General features: G+C 39.0%; 1 protein-coding gene across 2 annotated transcripts in view; it reads left to right on the top strand.

Moving 5' to 3' along the window:
• The window catches only part of map4l (microtubule associated protein 4 like), a 42,368-nt gene extending 23,209 nt beyond the window's left edge, over positions 1-19,159 (top strand). The window contains exons 1-12 of one of the 2 annotated variants that reach the window (XM_088395599.1): positions 213-1,935; positions 3,840-4,204; positions 5,339-5,527; positions 5,760-5,874; positions 6,329-6,388; positions 6,583-6,839; positions 8,916-8,972; positions 11,373-11,465; positions 12,541-12,622; positions 12,691-12,800; positions 13,170-13,365; positions 13,629-19,159. In XM_088395599.1, the coding sequence (XP_088251725.1) occupies positions 543-1,935; positions 3,840-4,204; positions 5,339-5,527; positions 5,760-5,874; positions 6,329-6,388; positions 6,583-6,839; positions 8,916-8,972; positions 11,373-11,465; positions 12,541-12,622; positions 12,691-12,800; positions 13,170-13,365; positions 13,629-13,633 (2,922 nt within the window). In that variant the 5' untranslated portion in view covers positions 213-542 and the 3' untranslated portion in view covers positions 13,634-19,159. Of the gene's footprint in view, positions 1-212; positions 1,936-3,839; positions 4,205-5,338; positions 5,528-5,759; positions 5,875-6,328; positions 6,389-6,582; positions 6,840-8,915; positions 8,973-11,372; positions 11,466-12,540; positions 12,623-12,690; positions 12,801-13,169; positions 13,366-13,628 lie in introns of those variants that run through there. The other variant, XM_088395598.1, reaches the window with a different exon arrangement.
• Positions 19,160-21,287: the final 2,128 nt, after the last annotated feature.

The following is a 21,287-nucleotide window of genomic DNA, read 5'->3' as shown; positions in this document are numbered from 1 at the left end:
TGTATGGAAATGGTGGTCTCACGTATGCTTGTACATGTTTGTCGCTAGGGACTAGATGAAATTTAGTACCAGCAAATGAGGGAATATTCCCGGTTGTCATGTGATTGTGTGATGTCAGGAAAGAGAGAGAGAGAAAAGGAGAGGGGGAGAGCGAGAGAGAGAGCGCAAGGTGTAATTTATCCCTACAGCTGATCTGTGCAGAGCTCAGAGAGGAAGCAAGACTACCAGACACACACTCGCTCTTATCTGAGTTTTCCTTGCCACACTTGTTAAGACATGCACATACAATTTGCGTGCATGCTCTTCTCACACTTCAGAACAATCGCACCCTCAAACCAATTCGGGCATCACTATACAGAGGATGTTTTTTTTTCCCCCATTTTTTTAAGCTCTAATATTTAGAGCATTTTTCCCTTACTGGACATTAAGCAAGAGGAAAACAGAGAGGAAGACGGACTCAAACAACAGAAAAGACCAAGACGGAATTAAAGGGGTTCAGTAACACAGCGGCACGAGCAAAGGACGCATACGACAACAGGAAAATGTCCTTTTTGTCTGGCTCACAGTGGCAGGAGCCTGGCATTATTGCTGGTAACAACGGGTGCAGACAACCATCCAGTGGGCATCAACAGCAGCAACCGAAACCTGCACTTACCCTCTCAGCTGCCAACATCCCTGCAGTTTTGGCCGACCACAGCGGCTTGCATGACCCAGGCCAGATGGCACCTGGTGGGAAGGTTGCGACCACCCCACAAGGGGGATTCAATGTGACTTTAACTGAAGAGGAATTGAGATTAGGGTGTGGCAAAACATCCTCTGGAATCACACCAGAGACCCTGGGTCTAAATATGCCTGTGTTGATCGTCGAGGATAACAAAACAACAGGTGGGGGACCGAAGGCGGAAAAACAAAGGGGAGGCATTTCTCTCGGGAGTGCAGGACAAACTCCCAGCAGCCCTCTTTCTCCCTATTCCTCCCCTTCTTCTTCATCAACTTCTCCAGCAGTTTCTCCTGGGAAATTATTCAATGCCGCACTGGAATCTAAACCTGGATCAAATGCTAACTTTGGAACAAACCTTTTACAGAACCTGAACTGCTCTCGCCCAAGCAAAGATGGAGTTTACATTGAGCAATCCCAAGAAGTTAAACAAAAGCAGGACACACCTATTCCGACTGGTCGTTCATGTTCAGGAGACAAGAATAATCAGCCAAATACAGTTTGTTCGTCTTCATTTGAGCATATTTTTGAAGAAAATTCAACTGGTTGTCTGATTGAAGACGCAGGACTCAAGTCACCTATAGGGAGGCAAAATCCTGATGAGCAACCTGCTGCTCAATCTATAGTCAACGCAACAGGAAGTAACAAGACATTATCTTCAAGGCTCTCCGTATTCCCTGCTTCATCTAACCAAGCAAACATCATTGGAGAGGGAAGAGTGATGGTAAAAGGCAACTTGAACCATGCTGAAGCTCATACAGGTGGAAAAGAAAGTAAGGATGCAAAGACGAATTCTAGTGAAGACAGCAAAGTGACATTAGATGTTACAGTCGACAATGGGACAAAAAATAATCAAGCCAACGAGCTGCCCCAGCGAAGTGTGGTCAGACGAGCAATGTCGGACTGTTCTCACCTATCTGTTCCCACGTTAAATGCTGAAATGTTCCTCAGCGGTGCGGAAGGCTCAGCAGCAGTAACGCCTAACTTAACCAACTTTGCCGTAATGGGAACAGCGTGTCCACTCAGGGTGCCCTACCCGCACATGGTGGTCCGGCGTTCGCTCACAGTGACCGACGCCACGGAAGCCTCAGCTGCAATGGCATCAATGAAGTCAACTCCGTTAATGATATCACCTGTGTTGCCGTCATCTCCACCACCTAGGAGACATCATGGGACCTGCGAGACCAATGTTTTAATTTCTGTGCCAACCTCGGCTGGTATGTATGTCCGCTGTTACCGCTGTTACCAAAATGTCCATTTACCATCAAAACCTTTGAAGAAAAATGATCTTGACCTGGCCGCAGAAGGTTCAGGATTTTCTTTCTCCAGCCACAAAAATGGAATTGGGTCTGTTAGCTGCTTTGAAGTGGCGTGTTCTCAGGTGTGACCCACGAGAAAAAGAAAAAAAATAGCAGGTCAGGAAAAAATAGTGTTGAAAATGAGTGCTCGCTGTCTGGGTTCTTCACGCTAGCAAGGCCAATTTAAACCCCTCATTCTTAGGTGTGATCTTGCTGATTCACCACATCTTTGCATTGCTTCATGGTAGATAATGTATGAAACAGGACCAAAAAAAAAAAACAGGGACAAAATATTAAGCAAATTCAAGTTAAACCAAGCATGCATTTTTATTTTCTCTATTTGTAGTTTATTCCAATACGCTTTATAATAGTTTACAGAATTATGTAGCATTCAGATCTGTTTAGAGACTGCAATTATAAGGAAAGAGCTGGGATATTGATTAGACATTGACTGTACTCATTCAAATATAGAGCAGCTATTTTTAGCAGTGTCTGTGCATGCACGCTCACACAAACACACACACACACACACGCGTGTGAAGAGTTTGTAATGGCGTCATCTTCAAGATTTTAAAGGCACAACTGCACAGAGAGCAGCAACTATTTTTCTGTCTTTTAGATCTGTTTGCTCTAAGATGCTCCTCACCGCAGTCTCACTAAAAATAATCAGGTTGTTAAACAACATGCTGATCTACACTCACTGTGCATGTTTACATTGTATGAAACTTTGTTGCAGAATTAGAACTAATTAACAGATATATCAATTGCAAAGTCCTACTTTGTCAGTTTCATATCCTTGACACATTTTTTTTCCCATATGCTTTCTCATTACAAACATGTTCATGTTCAGTCCTCCTCAAATTGTGTGATGGGCCCCCCTTGGGGAGAACATTTTAAACTGTGTTGGGTGGTAGTGGTAATCCATGTGTGAAATGAATTGTACTCCATAAAAGGTAATTTAATTAGGTCATCACTGACTGTGTGACCACACAAGTACCAGTGATCAATTTTCATTAGCAAAGCCTGTTTGATTGAGGCTCCAGGCTGACCTAATTGAAAGATCCAATATAACTTTTGTTGGTTTTATTTGAAGGTAGCCAGAGTTGTGGAAGTTGTCAAGTGATATCTGTCAGTATTTTACAAGCACAACAAAATCAAATTGGCAAGTGTGTCGCACGAATGAAAATGGTGCGGCATGAAGAATGAGCGCAACCAGATGTCTTATGTAAGATTTTAAAAACAGAAGCAGAGAGTTTGGCTCTTTCTGCCCTTCTAACCATGCATAATTAGCATACCAGTTCTACTGTAACAAAAAAAAATATGAAATGTGTCTAATTACTGTCATACATGTGTCTTAGACTTGCATGTAATTCTGTTCAAACTTTGCAGCAGAATACATTTATTCCACTTTTTTTTAATTCAATAATAATTAGCATACCAGTTCTACCGTAACAATTTTTTTTATAAAATGTGTCTAATTACTGTCACACTTGTGTCTTAGACTTGTATATAATTCTGTTCAAACTTTGGAGCAGAACAAATTTATTACACTATTTTTTTTTAATTCATGGTGCTATAGCCTTTGTGGGAAACATCAGTTAATTTGGATTTTTTTAGCTTATGACAATTTGTCGCTTAATAGAAGGAGCGTTTGTATTTACTGCAGTCTTTAATATATTATATGGTAAGATAAAAACTAATTTAATTTGCATTTATTTCCACATGCAATATTGGAAATACTTTTTTCCATTTGTGTTGTAATTCAGTCAGTGTGAATTGGTTAAAATAGCCTGACACTCATCTTACTAATCTTACTTTCACAGTGAAAGTTGACAAGGCCAAGCAGGAAAAGACAGACATCGTGTCCAGCAAGACAGAAAAGATGGATGCCTTTGAGAAGAAGGCGATAGCGGAGAAGCAGAACAAAGACAACTGCCCTGAGAAGAATCTGAAGCCTGAGAAAATTCTCAAGGATGACGAGAAGATGGACAAGATGAATGCTGAGAAAAACAAGGCCAGCGAGAAGGCAGAGAAAACAGACAAGCCAGAGAAGACCAACAAAGAAGATAAGAAAGAAGAGGAAAAGAAGCTGACTGAAAAGAAGGATGAGAAAGGAGGAAAAGTGGTGGCCAAGTCTCCAACGGGCAATGGCAGCAAGGCCCTGCCAAGCCAGGACAACAAGAGCAAGGTGGATCTTTTACACACGCATGCACACACACTCACACACGCATGCGCACAGTACATCTGCATTACTCATGCAGTATTTCTTCTCACGCTCAGGGTGTCAAATTTAGGAATAGCAAGACACACACATTTGGCTTTCCACACGATCATGCTTGATCTAAGGTTGGACTTCTGTCATCTAAAAAAACACAGCAGATTCATTTTGAATGAAAACCTACCACATCAGTATTTAATTACTGTAGCCCTTTACTAGTACTTAAGCAAACATATTATTATACTTGTATAGCTATTACGGAAATATTGGTATATTGGTAAAACTACAACTGCAGCTTTTTTCAGTTGTTAAAATATAAGATGATCCCTTCTCTCTATGTTGTTTACCATGTTGGGTATTCTGTGTTGATTTTTTGACAGAGTCCAACAGTGTAGCTAGAGTTGTACGCTCATTTTAGCACACACTTAACCGAGATATTTTTTGTTAGATGGTTAAATAAAATGACATAGATTGGTTATTATTCGCCAAAATATACCAATAATAACATTTGATACATACATACGTACAACTGCAGTACATTTTCATTGTCCTTGCTTGTGCATGCCCAGTATCTAATATGTGATTTGATTATTGATGTGCATTTGGACTGCTACATATTTGGCACTTGCTTTTGTAATTTACTGCTCATTGGGACTGAGGCATGATGACATTTTTTTATGTTGATGAATATGTTTTGATTTTTGAATTTGTGGCTGCTCTGATTGAAGTGGTTGGATTGGAGCAGTTGAGTGGTTAGCATGTCTGCCTCAAAGTCAAGAAGTTTGCTGTTCCAATCTTAGCTCAGGCCTTCTTGCGTCGAGTTTGCATGTTCCATACCTGCCAACATTGGGTTGTGGAAAATAGGGAGACTTTTTTCCAGCTGGGATAGGCTCCAGCCTACCTGCAACCCTAATGAGCATTCGCGATATAGAAAATGGATGTTGCAATTGTAATGTGCTTGCTCTGCAATGACATTGCTCACTCCATTTCTGCTTGTTCTATTTCCTTCCCTATTTTATTTGATCCAAACATTCATTTATTTTTTTCCCTTTATTATTTTGTACTCTTTTCTTATGGATCATTTCATTTTAATTGAACCTTTAGACTGAGGTGGCTTCGACCAAAACAAATGCATCCAAATCTCGTCCGTCCACCCTCCCAACCAATGGCGAGGCCACCTCAGCCAAACGCCCCTCCCCAACCATGACCCCAGCTAATAAAAAAAGTCCTCTGCCCAAGGCGGCAACACCCACTGCTGCTAAGAGGCCTCCAATAGCAACTGGATCTGCAAAAGTAAGAAAGCAATAATTGTGTTGTACCATTAACAGTACACTTGAAAACCATCAACAATGTTGCACTTTTTACATGTTTTGCTACAGTCTTATTCCAAAGTTGAATACAAAGTATACCCCCTCTCCTTATACAGTACATACAACATCCCATTATGTCCCAGTTATTTATATATATATATATATATATATATGCACACACACACATAATATATTTATTTTGGTTTGATTCTCAGACACCAGAAAGTGGAGCAGCTGAGAAACGTGCAGCTGTGCAAAAAGCCACGCCCGCTCCGCGTTCTGTTGCCAATAAGAACAATTCTTCTGCTTCTGCTGGGACCAAAACAGCTGGTAAATCAAAGAGCACACACAAACACACACATTTAACAACAGAAAAATAATTTCTATAGTAGTAGACTATAGTAGACGGAAAACCTCTGAGGTAATGTCATGTGTTCTGGGATGTTAGATGATCTCTAATATATTTGGGATCTTCAGACAGAGCAAAACAAGTTATTTTAGCATTCAGGGTAACTACATGCAGGATTTTCATGTCAGTATGGTGTACCTAGCACATTTGCCTCACAATTGTTTGGTTAGGGGTTTGAATCTGGTCTCCGGCCATCCTGCGTCAAGTGTTGTTTATGTGCCTCTGGTGTGTTACACCTCTCGGTCAAAGTCAGCTGGGATAGGTTCCAGCTCATCCACAACATAAATAACGATAAGCGGTATAGTGCACAATATTCCCAGTGGTTCCTATTTCTAGTCCCGCTATAACATTTATTTACTGCTTCCTTTTGCACAGCAAATAAGAATGACAAGACTGAGAACAAGTCAGCAGAAGCCAAGAAAACCAAACCCACAGGTGAGAAACTTAACGCATATGAATAAAATATGTGAAGTCGGAAAAATTGGACAGTGTTTTTCTTCAATTACATTTCTGTAAGTACTTTTTAGGGTTGTGCATAATCCGGTTTCAAATGTTAGACCATTTTACTCTGACATGACATTAAATTGATTAAAACATCATATGAGAGATTTTTTTTTTGGTCTCTGTAGCTCGTCCACGTCCAGCTTCCACCACCTCTCCAACAACTCCAGCAAACACAACCAACGGTGAAGCCGCTCCCACCCAACGGCGCCGGGTCATCACCAAGCCTCCTGTCCCCAAGCAAACTGCTCTGGAAAAGAAGCCGACGGTGCCCCGAGCTCCTCGAACTCTCCGCCCCATCAATGCGCCCACACCAGACTTGAAGAACATACGTTCCAAGATCGGGTCCACCGACAACATTAAATACCAGCCTGGTGGAGGAAAGGTAGGACAACCAAAGAAGCTAAATGTTATCTTTGCAAATCATGCTGCAAGGATTTCTTCACTCATCATAGTGCTCACTACACACAGGTCCAAGGTTAAATTTTGAAATTTTTTTGGCAAGGGATAAAACTTTGTTACTGTGAACTTACATACTAAAACTATAACTTTGCCATCTTCAAATATAATCCATGAAGCATTATTTTAATTTATAGACTGTTTCAACTCCGTGATTTACAACAATTAAACCCAAAATGGGGAAAGAATACAAGAAGATCCCATTCTCATGTTGTTGATTTAATTATTATTTTCATCCATATATACATCCTGCAAGTTGCAATTTACAGCCTCACACCTTCTGTGACACTTCCACATTATTTCTGTTCATGCATGCTATATTTCCTGTGACAATGTGTATGTCCTTATATTGGGGCAATTGGCTTGTTTTTCAAACAGCGTTTTTTTTCAGGATATTTTTCAATCGGCATTTTTTTCCAAGTTAGATGAATGTAACAAAACAAACTAGTATTAGAAAATACAAAACGAATGTACTGTAGCTCTTCCATTTGGTGCCCTGTAAGGGAAAAAATAGAGGAAGGACTGATGCTGCTGGCTCGTTGGCAGGGAAAGGCAAAATACCTGTACGGTGGGATGTTGTGATAACTTAGTGCTTTTTGCATAATCGCCTTTGTGCAAATCAAGAGTTTTTTTCCTCCTAACCAAATGCAGCACTCGTCTCGTTTATTGAAAAGAGCAAGAGGTGGAGAGCGGGCGCATTGCAGATGCAATGCAGCAGGAGGTCAAGGTGAAAACATGGTCAAAGACAAGCAGGGGCCGAACTGACAAGCAAGTATGACGTGAGGCGAAATCATTGTCAGAGACAGGCAATAGGTCGGGGCAGGCAGCGTTTGGGCATAGTCGGTCAGTCGGATGGGCAAACAGGATCGGCAACTGAAAAGATACGAGCATGAGAGCAGGAACAGGGAGCAAGACAGGTAGCCGAACTGACAAGGAATGATGGGGCTTGTCTGCGCATGAGTGGGGCATTGTCGTTGCTCTAGCTGGTTCTCTGATCAATTTCACCCATCAGCATTTCACCCCGTGCCAAGACTTAGCCATGGTCTGAACAGTGTTCAGATTGAGTTTCTACCACAAAATTGCCACTCTGTCAGGAGTGCACTGTCTCCAAAAAAAAAGTGTCTTGTGTTTTCTTCTTGCTCTTATTAGTGCTCTTTAATAGGTTCACTCCTTTTTCTTCCACGCCTTTCTTCTTTTGATCAACCTTTGTGAAGTTGTATGACATACTCGCTCCAGCACATCACTTCCTGCTTAGTAATTTCTTGCACTGGCTCACTACGTCTTTAATGATGCTGATATTTGTTTGTCTATTATGAAGCCTCATGCACAGTGTCGTTTTCAGCAAATGCTCTCTGATTTTGTTACCTTTTTTCATCTTCACTAACAAGAAATATGAACCAATTTGTGTTTTGATGTGCAATATTTGGCTTGCCCCAGGTCGGCTTGCGAATCGTGAAAATCTGCGTCTGACACCCAATGAAATGCATTGGCATAATAAAACCCAAAGTATTCTACGAAAAAACACAGATTAACCTCCATTATACTTTTTCTGCGCCTCCCCAAAAAAAAAAAATAATATTTACAAAAATATAAAAATCTGCAAATTATTGCGCGTATTCAGGAATCTACTGTAATAGAGGAAACATCCCCAACGGGCCATTTTGGTTGCCCATCCTTGCTCTATACCTAAGATTTAGAACTGAAGAAAAATTTTTCAAGATGAACTGTCTTTAACAACCAAGGAAAAACTTGTTGCCTGTATTCAACTTTTGAGAAATATGGTGGAGGTTAACTATGGGCATGAATGACCAAACAGGCTCATTCTATGATTACTATGTCAACATAAATAATTGGATGCATTTTGAAATGTATAGTTCTTGCTCTGCTTACATTTCAGCCAAATGCTACAAAACTGCTAGGACCATGTTTCATAATGAAGCGAATGATCCTTTCCAGTAAGAATTTGTGAGATTTATTGACCAGGAGGTGGGTGTCTCCCCAGGTTTCTTCCATACAGAACAACAAGACAACAGACCCATCCAATCCTTCCAAGGCCAGAGTGAGTCGCCGCCACCTGCATATTCACTTCTACACACCAATATTTAATTTCTTCTCCAATTTGCATTGACCACATAGTGTCCTATGGTCAATGAAAGACACAGTAAAATTAAGGAAGGCTTAGAAAAAGAAAATAAATAAAACTTCCAATATAAAAAACAATGATGGGCATTTATTTGCACTCATTGGCATGGTAAGGAAATTGTTTTTCTCAGAGATATCTTGGTTGTTGTCGAAGGATTTAAGAATTTTTTAATAATGCAGGAGTTTTGCAATTTAGTGGAGATCAGTAAATATTAGTCATCAGGATTAGCCTGAAGTGAAATAATGTTTTTGTTTTCAGGCAACAAAAACCTTAATTTTATTTCATTTACAATACTATACAATATGAGACATTTTTTAATAGTGGAATGAGAAAACATCAGTCCCGAATGCATGACAGATATGAAACAAACTGAGTTGCACGATTTGTAAATTGCATTTTCATCAGGCTGAAAAAAGAACAGTTCCTTGGAAAGAGTAATTCCCCTATTTATAAGTCAGGACTACTTCTGGAATTAGCTCAAAGATCTTCTCCGCTGTGCTGTGGCTCCTGCGTATATGCAGTATTTAGCATAACAATTCATGGATTAAGAAGTATTAAAATTCCACACTTTCATTTCAGTTTCCTGTTCATTCCCATTACGATCAGACGTCTTAGTTTCGAAATATCATTTCTTCTTGAAACATTTCCATCAAGCCCACTTTATCCATATTTCATTCCGCTGTGTGCCGGTTTATACTGCTTTTTGCTTGAATAAGAACAACTGAACTTTTTAGAGAGTAAAGTTGGCAGGCATTGTTATTTCCAGTTTTACTGACATCTAACTATAATAGTCATCATCAACTGTTGGCCCGCGGGCCAAAAACCATTCAATCCGGCCCGTGACTGGATTTTATCATTATGAGGAACAAAGAGAAAATATTTGTTTAAAAAAAGCCAACATTTGATTTTTATTTCATCTTTATTCGATGGTCTGGCCCCCAAGATGACTGTCCGGTAAAATTCTAGCCCTCTGAGAAATATAGTTGGTGATCCCTGCCATAATTAAAACATTTAATTTAGTTACCATGAATACCGTAATCCACAAAAACAAGATAGATCCCAATATTTATGCTCTTATAAACATTACTGTGGGGCCACGCCCCTCGCATTGAGCCCTTTATCTGATCCTGTTTTCAAAAAAAGTGTTTTTATTTTTTTATTTATCTTCCCGAACCAGCCCAGAAGTGCAATATAAGCAGATGAAATGGACATGGCGGAAGATGGTACTGGAAATTTATGACTGTTCAGCTCTATCAAATATCACTTAGGGATGTTGGAGTAGCCGAGAGAGATGTTCATTTAATTCCCACAATTGAGCCAGCAGCAAAGCATAAGTAATTGTGTGTGTGTGTGTTGGGGGGGGGCAGCATTCTTGTTATACTGTTAAGTTTTGATTTTGATTGAAGAAAAAAAAAAAAAACACTCGCACCGATACAAACTAAAATTTCAGACAAAACATCGATCATGCAGAGCCACAAAGTATTTTGAAATGATTGGGTTTTTGTCTCTTAATGCATTTAAATAAAACATTTGATAAGGGCTAAATGAATTAAAAGATTAAATACATATTATGTCTGACAGTTGCGGGGTACTGCTTTTGAAAGTGAGTCCGCTTATTTCATGACAATGCTATGCATTCTTCTTTTGGAATATTTTACTCCAAAAATAAAAGTCAAAGCAAAAACAAAACACGCAATTGGGCTCAGTTAGGCTGAAGTTGCCGATGTGTCAGGTTACATCACGCATGAGGATGTCTTGACCTGATCAACATTCTCTTGTCTGTAATCCACCTTTAATCAAACATCCTGGTAGTTGTTGCTCAAACTTGGTGACAGTTCAACAACATTTAGTCTGAACGGCATGCTTCGCCAAAACTCACCCTGAATGTTTTGTGCAGTACAGTATTGTGTTGCATGTGCTCTGTCTCACCTGTCCTTTGCTGGCTTTATCTTATGCTGTCAATGGAAGCGCTTTGTTATTAAGTCAGTACCCTCATCTGTTTCACATTCAGCATTCATTTTTGGAACTGGAATTTCTTTCTTTTTTTGGAAAAATAAATAAATAAATACAGCCTTATGCGTTAGCTCCATTTAGCTGATGTTTCAAACACTGAGCTAATTTAAGAGGAAGCATTTGAGTTGAATGACAGAAACTCTTCCATAACAGTGCAAGTTTTCTGTGAACTTAAAGCTGCCAGCTGATCTTCTCTTTTCTGCTGCTCTCATCTCTCTTTTGCTTTCTATTTCTGTCTGTAACACCTCTATCTGATACCTATCCTTTTCTTGCTTGCCTATGTGTCTCCCTGACTGTCTTTAGGTTCAGATAGTGCACAAAAAGCTGGACTTCAGCCATGTCACGTCTCGCTGTGGCTCCAAGGACAATATCAAACATGTCCCTGGAGGTGGCAATGTAAGTAAAGCTGCTGCTGATGAGAGTAGACTGGTTTGGCATGAGACTTCAATATCAGGTTCTTAAGCAAATTCCAAATTTGTGATGCATCAAGAATCTCTTGTTATTCTGTAGCAGCCATGAAAAGCCTACATTGCTTTCTGCAAGAGAAAAAAAAAATATTAACAGCAGGTTTGGATATGCAAAGCTATCGTATAGACCTGACTGGGCTGTATTTACACTTATGGGACTGATTTTTATCTTAGTAAGCGCCACACTGCTGTTTAAAATCCCCCCCTGCCACTCGTAAAGGTATGTTTTGTGTCTTTGCTTTTTCTGTGCGTGGTGATGAATGTGAAAAGTTTAGCATTCATTATATTTAGAGTTAATATGTGCCTTAACTCTACTGCATGTCAAAACGCATGATCTGTTCTCTCACAACTACTTTACAAACAATCTTAACAACCAATCTCTAATTACTTTGGTCTGAACATGAATGAACTGGATCTTAAAGGAATTTAAAATTAAACTTTCCGGTTTGATTAGTTTTATTGGAAGAACTTGATAGTGCTGATCACAGGCAAGATGGGGGCGACCCATATTTGGTTTAATTTGCAGTTATCTTACTTTATTACTTTTTGTAAACATTGTTTAATTTTCCATTTTGGTCTTATCTAATTTTCCATTTGGTCTTACTTCTAAGTATACTTCCCCAAAAGAACGAAGAATTGGAATTTAGCTTTTATAGAACATGCACATCATCATTTATTTGAATATAAGTTCATGTTAGCTCCTTTATACCACTGCCATACAGCATCAAGTACATTATAGTATTTATTCATGAATGTAATCTACAGTGGTTTCGTTGGATATAAATTCTGAAGTACATAAATTATATTAAATACAAATAATGATAGGAAATAATTAGCTTATCAAAACGAACCTCAAAGAATTCAGGGTGATTGTGGTTTCCCCACATACCCAAAAAGAGATTATTTATCCTTTGAATAAATATGCCAGATATGCAACATAGCGGATTCGTCAGTGTGGGTATTAGCTGGGATAGAATATTCATTTTTTGAAATCTGCTCCTTAGGTGCAGATCCTGAACAAGAAGGTTGACGTGAGCAAGGTCACATCCAAATGTGGCTCCAAGGACAACATCAAGCACAAGCCAGGTTGTCGCTCTTGCATGCGTGTGCTTTTTTGCTTTTAGAATGGTCTCATATGAACACGTTTACTGCAGGTGGTGGAGATGTCAAGATTGAGTCTCATAAACTGAACATTAAGGCAAAATCCAAGATTGGCTCACTGGACAATGTGGGACCAGGAAATGGACATACGAATGGACACAAGGTGAGTTGCTATTATGATAAATTCTTTCATGTTGAGAGTGTTCAATTTTGGCTCAGGAGCTCCTGTATGGAGTTTGAATCACACACACATTCCACATTTTTTTAGGTTCTTTGAAAATTAAATTGGGCCCAGCAATTGGCTGGCAACCAGTCCAGTGTGCTCTCGCCAAAGGTCAAGGGACAGGCTCCATCTTATAGCATAGAGTCGAGAATAGACGGATGAATGTAAATGATGCGTCTGCTGACTCATTGTGCTCTTTCCAGTCATCACCACTAGATAGAGTAGTGGCACAATGAGTAGCCTGCTAATAAATTGGATGTATGCTTTTGTCCTTGCCTACCCTGCATGGATGTCTATAAATGGTAACAGGAGGAGAGAGCAGAGGAAAAAACACCCTCACCCCCAAACAGCACTCCAAGTGCAGGACCGGCAGGTGTTGCCAAGGCAACGACAGCACCGGGAGGTGTTGCAAAGGAAAATGGGGTTAAGGAGCCCATGCCTACTCCTTTTGGTGGAGACGGATTGAGGGACCCCCTGAGTATTGACAGGCGTATTGCTGAGAAAAGTAGGTGCAAGCACACATTAATAGAATAAATACGAATTATTGTCATTACTTTGAACACCTCATCAGTGTTCTGCTGTTAAACTTTAGTATGGTGACCTTTAAGGGTCTGAAAAATATCATTTCTAATGCTAAATTGTTTAATTATGCTGTGTCACTTACTGACTCACAAAATGCAATATAAAAAACACTTAACTATAAAATAGTTAGCAATATAGCAGTGGCCTGAGCATTACGAATTTAATCCGGCTTCCTCCCTTTCACAGATTGAATCTCAGCACCAGAGTTTTAGTGGGGCACGGACCGCGCTTGCCGGCTGACCAACCAACCTTCCATGGTGACTTCCCTTTGGCCCCACCCTCCATCCCGCATCACCAAACTGAACGTCCGCCTGCCAGGGGATTTACCTTTAGCTCTCCGCACCATAGAGAAGAGCACTTATTGTCTGTAAAACGTCCGTCTCATTGTACTCCTCATGAGCACTGGCATAGAGGATGTAAAATGCAAAACTAAAATCCCATCATTGTAGACCTCAACGCTCCATAGAAATATTTTTAGTTGGCCTTTTTCTTTTTCATGAAGTAACTTCACCTACTTTAGTAACTTACTTATCAATCCATTAATCCTCCAACTAGTAGCAAACAACTTCACCTCCATTGATAATCCAGCTCCACGCTTTCCTAACCATCTGAAGCTTACTCGTGAATTCAGATGGATAGCAACTAATTCCCTGTCTGCTTTAAATGGGCACAGTCATCCTTTTAACCAGCACTTAATGGTTTGTAAATCCATGGTAACTACAGCGCTGCACTGTGTGTTATTGTAGGTAACTAGAGCTTGCTTAGCATTGTCTCTATTGAAACCCTTATGCTGTATCTGCAGTTACACATTGGTACTGTTAGTAAGAGAGAGTGAAACGACAGTTGATGATAGATTGAGACGATTTTGGGAGGGAAAATGATATCCGTCAGAAGTAGTGTCTATTTAATTGCTGTGCTTCCTTCAATTATTTGCATTTGATTTGTGTTGAACTTCAGTTAAATTGATTGCTGCTGCACATTTTCAAATTACATTGCATATAAATTGCGACATGAAAACATTCATATTCAGTAGGCTGGATGTGATTATTGTCTGCTGATAGACGAGCCTTACTGTAGATTGCTTTGTTTGTGTTAGGTGAATGTATCAGCACTACTAAACTGTTGGATCATGTACATTTGCATCCTACTGACAAAAGTGTCTGCAACACTTGGACTTTCTGATCACATGGTTTTAGCACAAGACCTGTGGGACATGGCAGGAATGTTTAGTTTAGTTCAGGTTCATACATTTGGAGGCCATGGGGAGTCTAAATCTGGTGAATTAGATAAAGCTCTATAAAAGGCAAAGCTGATTTGTTATAGCTTCTTTAGATCTCAATGTGATGTGATCTATTAGGCCCGTCGCACCGAGCGCCGTGGTAGAAACCAAATGAACTGTCTCACGCTGTCCAGGGTTCTGAAACTAATTTTCAAACCTTTACAAAAATGTTTCCTAATTTTACATTTAAGGGGACCCGCCAAGTCGTACCAATACACTCCTCACAGTATATCTATTGTGTTTTACAATAATACTTAATAATATTAATAATTTAATTTGTACCTGTGGTTAGAAAACAAAGCATGGTTGCCAAAATGCACAAGTGAAGTCAGTAAATGAGGCAGGCAATCACTACCGACAACCTCTCAAAATAGCCACCCTCTTCTTTATTCTCACCCGTTTCCACTATGCGGCCATCATCTCTTTCTCGACAATCACGACATGTTTTTGTAATTCAATTAAGAAATAATACAGTGTCGTATATTATTACAGGGTTGTAGTTACTACGGTGGTCAATATAGTGGTACGGGGCAAAGAGTCGCCAACTATTTTTTTCACAATGGTCCACTTCAGTTTCGTTTGACTGCTTTGGTTGCTGTGCGTTGGGCCTAAAGAGATTCAACCTGTTAATTTTCTTTACGCTGTCTATGCACACACTCAAAGAAATACCGTATTTTCCGCACTATAAGGCGCACCGGATTATAAGGCGCACCTTCAGTGAATGGCCCATTTTAAAACTTTGTCCATCTATAAGGCGCACCGGATTATAAGGTGCACCTTCAATGAATGGCCCATTTTAAAACTTTGTCCTTATATAAGATATATACATTTGGCCCGCGGGCCGGACTTTGGACACGCCTGCCGGTGTGGCTCAATATTGGTCCATATATAAGGTGCACCGGATTGTCGGCTTTTGAGAAAATTGGAGGTTTTTAGGTGCGCCTTATAGTGCGGAAAATACGGTACCCAATATCCAAACAAGTTGGGTTGTTGATTAAAACAATGCTAAACTACACTGATTTAAAATTCTTATCATGTTTGTCATGTTTACCTCAACCAGCCATTTATTCATCGAATTCCACTTCCTGTCTCTCATTAGACGTCGATTAGAGCAATATAGTAATCCCGACTGCTGTCACAATTATATACCCAAGCAGACACATGTGCTGGAGAGGTAGCCTTTAGCAAGATTACAAAAATGCTAATCTAAAGTGTTGTCTTCTGGGTAGAATGTTGTGTTCAAATAAATCCAAGTGTGGATTTATTATGCTACTTTGGCATAACATGTTGATTAATCACTTTGGAAAAAACTGATACCGAGAAATGAAATACTGATTAAGAGTGGAGGTCAAATTTGATTCTCTTGTTTTGCTATAGCCTGGATTTGTACTGTAAATACAAGAAAGATGTTAGTTTTTTTTTTTTCAAACATTTGTTTAGTTTGTCATACTTTCCATCTTTGATAGTTTGTGTAGCACATCAAAACACATCAAAGATTTATAATTATTATTGTTGTTTTATTACTCCTACTAAAAGAATTATTTAAAAAAAACAAAAAGCACCAAGAACTACAGTTAAGCCTCGATTTTACACACTTCGATTCTACGCTACATTCTGTCTAACGCAATATGATCATGGACCCCATTTTTTTTGGACTAAGTTAATTAATTAATTGATTAATTAGTTAATTAATTATCCTGTGTGTTTTTGTCTCAGTAGGCTTATTGTAAAACATTCAACAAATGAACCCCAAATATGATGGAGCATTATTTTTGTTAAAGAGTTGGCTCCATGAACAACATTTCAGCTTTTTACACTGTGATGTACCAATTTACAGACAGAATGTTTTGTGTGATATAGGTTCAGCCCACCATCAACTCGGCAAAAGGCCTTTAGATCATGAATTGCCACTCTAATGGCCTGCACTTAAACAGTGAAGGTTTAGTGAGGTGTTTGTGGCCGTTGATGTCAGATGTGTGAAGTGTTGCCGTCTCATCCACCTTTTAGAGTGCCGCTTAGCCTCTGGAACACTGATAGTCTGGCTCTGAAACCGTAAGGCTGTTTCAGAAAGCTGATCTGTCTCTCATGCTATTTATATGTGTGTGTCCTGCACATAGATGCTATTCAAATTATATTCATTATGTACAGCTCCCCTCTTGTGCACTTTCAACACAGTCTTGTTCATTTCTTAAGGTATTAAACTTTGCTTTACAGTACTACGTATATATGAGTATAGTCGGCTACTGTGCATCTATGTTTTGGGGAAACTATCAGTCTGGATTGTTAAAATCTAAGTAAGAAGAAAATCTAGACAAAAGAATAATCAGATTTGATATTGTTCTGTACCCTCCAAATCATATCCATAAGATGCCTAAGTAAAATATGTGGATCATGCGTGAAATTAAATTGTGCATTCCACTGTAATTCTGAGCAAAGGAATAACAGCACTTTGATAAGAATAGTAAGTTGTTCACGTGTATGACAATATGAACTTGTAATAGTAGTAAAGACAACCTGTATGTGACCATGGCTTTGAGTTGTATCTTGGATAAACCATCATTCTAGTCAGTTTGTGGATTCTGGTGAAACGTTGGTCATTGGTGTTGTGCTACTGGCTATAACGACGTTTATAACAACATTTAAAAGCTGAGCTAAAGTGTGCCCTCACCTAAACTCTACTCTTCAGCATAACGTATGCTTTGTAATTTTCATCTAATGGTGATTCGAAAGGCCCATCTGGAATGAGCCATTCAAGTATGTGGCCTAATGTTTTATTTCTAAATCCTTGACGACACCTCTGATTTTCATTATAACCATCCAGTGGTGTGATGTCAAATACTTGCGGGTGGTAGCGGTGATAGCAGCAGCAGAAGTGTTCATGCTGACTTTATTAAAAAAAAAAAAAGGTACAAATAGCACTTTGACAGTGTCGACTGCTGCCCACATTCCCTCTCTTCTCGATCATAGCTTCAATCAACTATGAATTATCTGAGAAAAAAGTCTGCAGTAATTTGTATTTCAGCACCCTGGAGCGATGCGTTAATCGACACACAAAGTTTTTTTTAGGCTCAAAAAAGCTCACTCCTGAAATGGTTTAAAAGACCTGAAAAGTGGGAGCCTTACAAGTCTGGAGTTTAGGGGCACAAGTTCTTAGCTCGCTCCACAAACTGGCAAACCACAGCCAAATTTAATACATATGCTTTGTGCTGCATCAGTAGCAAAGAACAACTGTAGCAGGGTTTTGAAGAAGTCACATTTCAAAGAGAATGATATTGATTGTGCTTTTGAAATCAAAAGTAATCATGTGTGGAGAATCTAGGTAAAGTTGCAGATTTATGACTTGCACTGTAGGTAATAATAATTAGATCATATCCACCCATAAGTGTTTGTGTCCAATTATATCACTGGAATTCTGCATTTCCCTCTAGGATTTCACTATCCCCTGTATATAGATAGAACCACCTTTTTATCACTCCTGATATAATAATAATAAAAAAAATCATACTTCACAGGGTGTTGTGAATGTTGACTGATGAACATTTGTGTTCCTAAACCTGTTACAGCTTCTAATGGTATTATTATTAAATTAACAGTGCAAGAAAGAAAAAACATACTTTTTCTTTATAGAGAGAGTCCCAATTCAGAGACTCTGATTTCAAGAATGTTTTCAAATATATCAAAGATGTAATTCATATATGAGATCTGTTCCTGTTATGCTCTGGAAGATAGCTGATAAATGAAATTCTGTGATTCTTTGAAAGGACAGCAAATGTGTCTAGGCTTGGAAATGGCCATGAACATTTGTGAACCTTAAGATATTTCGTATGTATCAGCTCAAAATGGATGTCTACTTTTGGCAGTATTTGGTACAGGAGAGTAGGACACACTGGGCAGCCCTTTCTTCGACAATTTTTTCGATTATCTTTTAAAGTATTACTCCTTATTGATGAAAATCATTACATACCAATCAACACAATTTGGCAAATGTTGGCTGGTATTCCCATAACATAAAAATATTGGGCTATTTAGAACCATCAAATGATATCTTCTCAAGTACAAATCCATTTGTAAACAAGAAAAAATAAAACTGGGTCAATTTATTGTATACCTTTTTGTATACACATAATTATGAGCTGTACATTCAGTGCACGTGTGTGCAACATTCACATTTATATCACAAGGAACTGGTTTTTAGTGTTGTTGAATAGGCTCACTGTAGTGTGTGCAATTATTGTGAGGGGCACAACACCAGAGCAAGAGCACACGGAAGACAAGAAAGTAACTGCTGATTGTTAGACATCCATCTTTTTTTAGCTAGAGCTCATCTTCCCCTCCGATTCTGAATATTTGGTATGAAAGCGATGTTCTTTGTGATTGTCAACCAGTGATGTGAATATTCATCAAGAAATAAAAAGATGAAGAAAAGAGCAGACGTCAACACGGTTCTTATTTCTTTGCCACCCTGTATTGTGAAATCACAAAGAATTCATCTTTCGAATCGCTTATCCTACACTATAATGCGATATTTAATATGCATTTGCAACTCAACCTAACTTTAGATATTATTTTATTAGATTGTGACGTGATATTAAGGATTAGGTCCTTTGAAAGGTGGAGTTTGGGGGAAAAAAAAAATGCCCCTCCAAAAAACTATGACTTGAGAGACAATCAATACCAAACTTGGAATTTTGAAAACTCATCCCTCTCCGGCTCCATATCAGGCCTATAATTTGATTTACCGTATTTTCCGGACTATAAGGCGCACCGGACTGTAAGGCGCACCTTCAATGAATGGCCCATTTTAAAACTTTGTCCTTTATATAAGGCGCACCGGACTATAAGGCGCACCATTAATGCATCATGTCAGATTTTTCTCCCAAGTCAAATCATTCTCCATTTTATCTTTTTTATTTCAACTTCAGATGCAACAAATTACTTTATAATCACAAAATAATGATCCATAGTCTTTTTGATTCATAGTCTTCAGCGGGCCACTTATGATTGCGTTCATGACACAATGCTTCGGGCCAGTTTAAATTTAGGAATTTGGTCCATATATAAGGCGCACTGGACTATAAGGCGCACTGTTGGCTTCTGAGAAAATGTTAGGTGTTTAGGTGCGCCTTACAGTCCGGAAAATGCGGTATTTAAATTATTTAAAAACTTGTCGCAACCATGACATGTATAACCAGTATGTATCAGTGATTGTTGTGGTAGACACGGATCACTGCTGCTAGTGGAACCAAGTGTAACCGCACAGAGTGAACCTTCATTGGCAGATTATTATGTTCATTAGTGCGCAGACAAGTATGCTAACGCCAACTTTGCCCATCACACTGCACAGTGTAACTTGCTATACTGTGTTGTAGAATACGCCAAACGGCCACTGCCCAGTGAAGCTAGCCGATGGTGAGTGACATTTTTAAATCATTTTTGACATCTCAGTTTTCTGAACTCCATGACTTATCCTTAAATCTCTGCCCGGCATCAAGGATGAGGATGAACTGTAAGCCTCTCATTAAATGTGCCATTCTCAGCTGTCCACTGTCCTTGTATCCTTGTGCAATCTCATGCATGCATGTGCACAAAGGCAAGGAGTGAGACACTGTGTCTTGAGTTTGAGATCTGTCAGACGAAGCTGCTATTATTAGAATGCTTATTTACAAATGTCACTTGAGGAGGTGTTGAGTATTGGACCTTGCCTCCATATGTCCTTTTCTTGGCTTGTCCTTTATACCAGCGTCCGTTCAGACAATGAAGTGGGATCTCAAACACTCAGAAGAACTCTTCTGCTGAGGGAAAGTGCAATGAGCATGGAGCATAACGGAGAAACAACATCAAGGTAAGACATATATAACATTGCACCAAAACAATTCAGGATATAAAGAAGTTGTTTTTCCACATTTATCTTGTCACATCTCTAATATTCATATTGCATCTCTAATATTTATATTGAGATCACAAATCTAATTATATGCATTTTAATTTTAACGTACTCTTTTGAATGTCGATTGCGAGAAAACAATAATAATTTCCATTATTCTTTTTAAAACATGGCTATATTTGATTTAAGTCATTAATGACAAGAGCTGGATTATAATTAAGATTTCTGAGATTCCGATGATCTCTGTGCAGTTTATGTTGCTGTCTTATTAGAGATGATTGGTGGAACCTGTTACGTATAAGATATTCATACTTTTTAATTGTCTTGTTTTCATTTCTATCTATTTGAAATAGTAAATCTCAACACTAACCAAAATGTATATCGCTTTCTTACAACCTTTAAGACTCTGTGAGATTCAGAGATTCTTTTTTAATTAAATACGTACATGATACATGTTTGACAATAATTGCTAAAAACATGCAAAACTGAGTAGTATCTAGGAGTAATTTTTTTGCGTGTGTGTGTGCGTGTGTGTGAGAAAGGTCATGTGCATGGCCACGACTCAGTGGGATATCTTACAGCCACCGGAGGCTTTAAGCAGATATATTTTTTGCAGCTCATTCAAATCATTCCAATTATTATGTTGGTGGAATTGGAAATAAAAAGGCAAAGGACGGTGGTG

The sequence above is a fragment of the Syngnathus floridae genome, chromosome 14 (genome assembly GCF_059516105.1).
Source record: "Syngnathus floridae isolate MCC-2025c chromosome 14, RoL_Sflo_1.0, whole genome shotgun sequence".
Lineage (NCBI taxonomy): Eukaryota > Metazoa > Chordata > Actinopteri > Syngnathiformes > Syngnathidae > Syngnathus > Syngnathus floridae.
The sequence above is the reverse complement of the archived record's forward strand: the minus strand, read 5'-3'. Positions and strand labels throughout refer to the sequence as shown.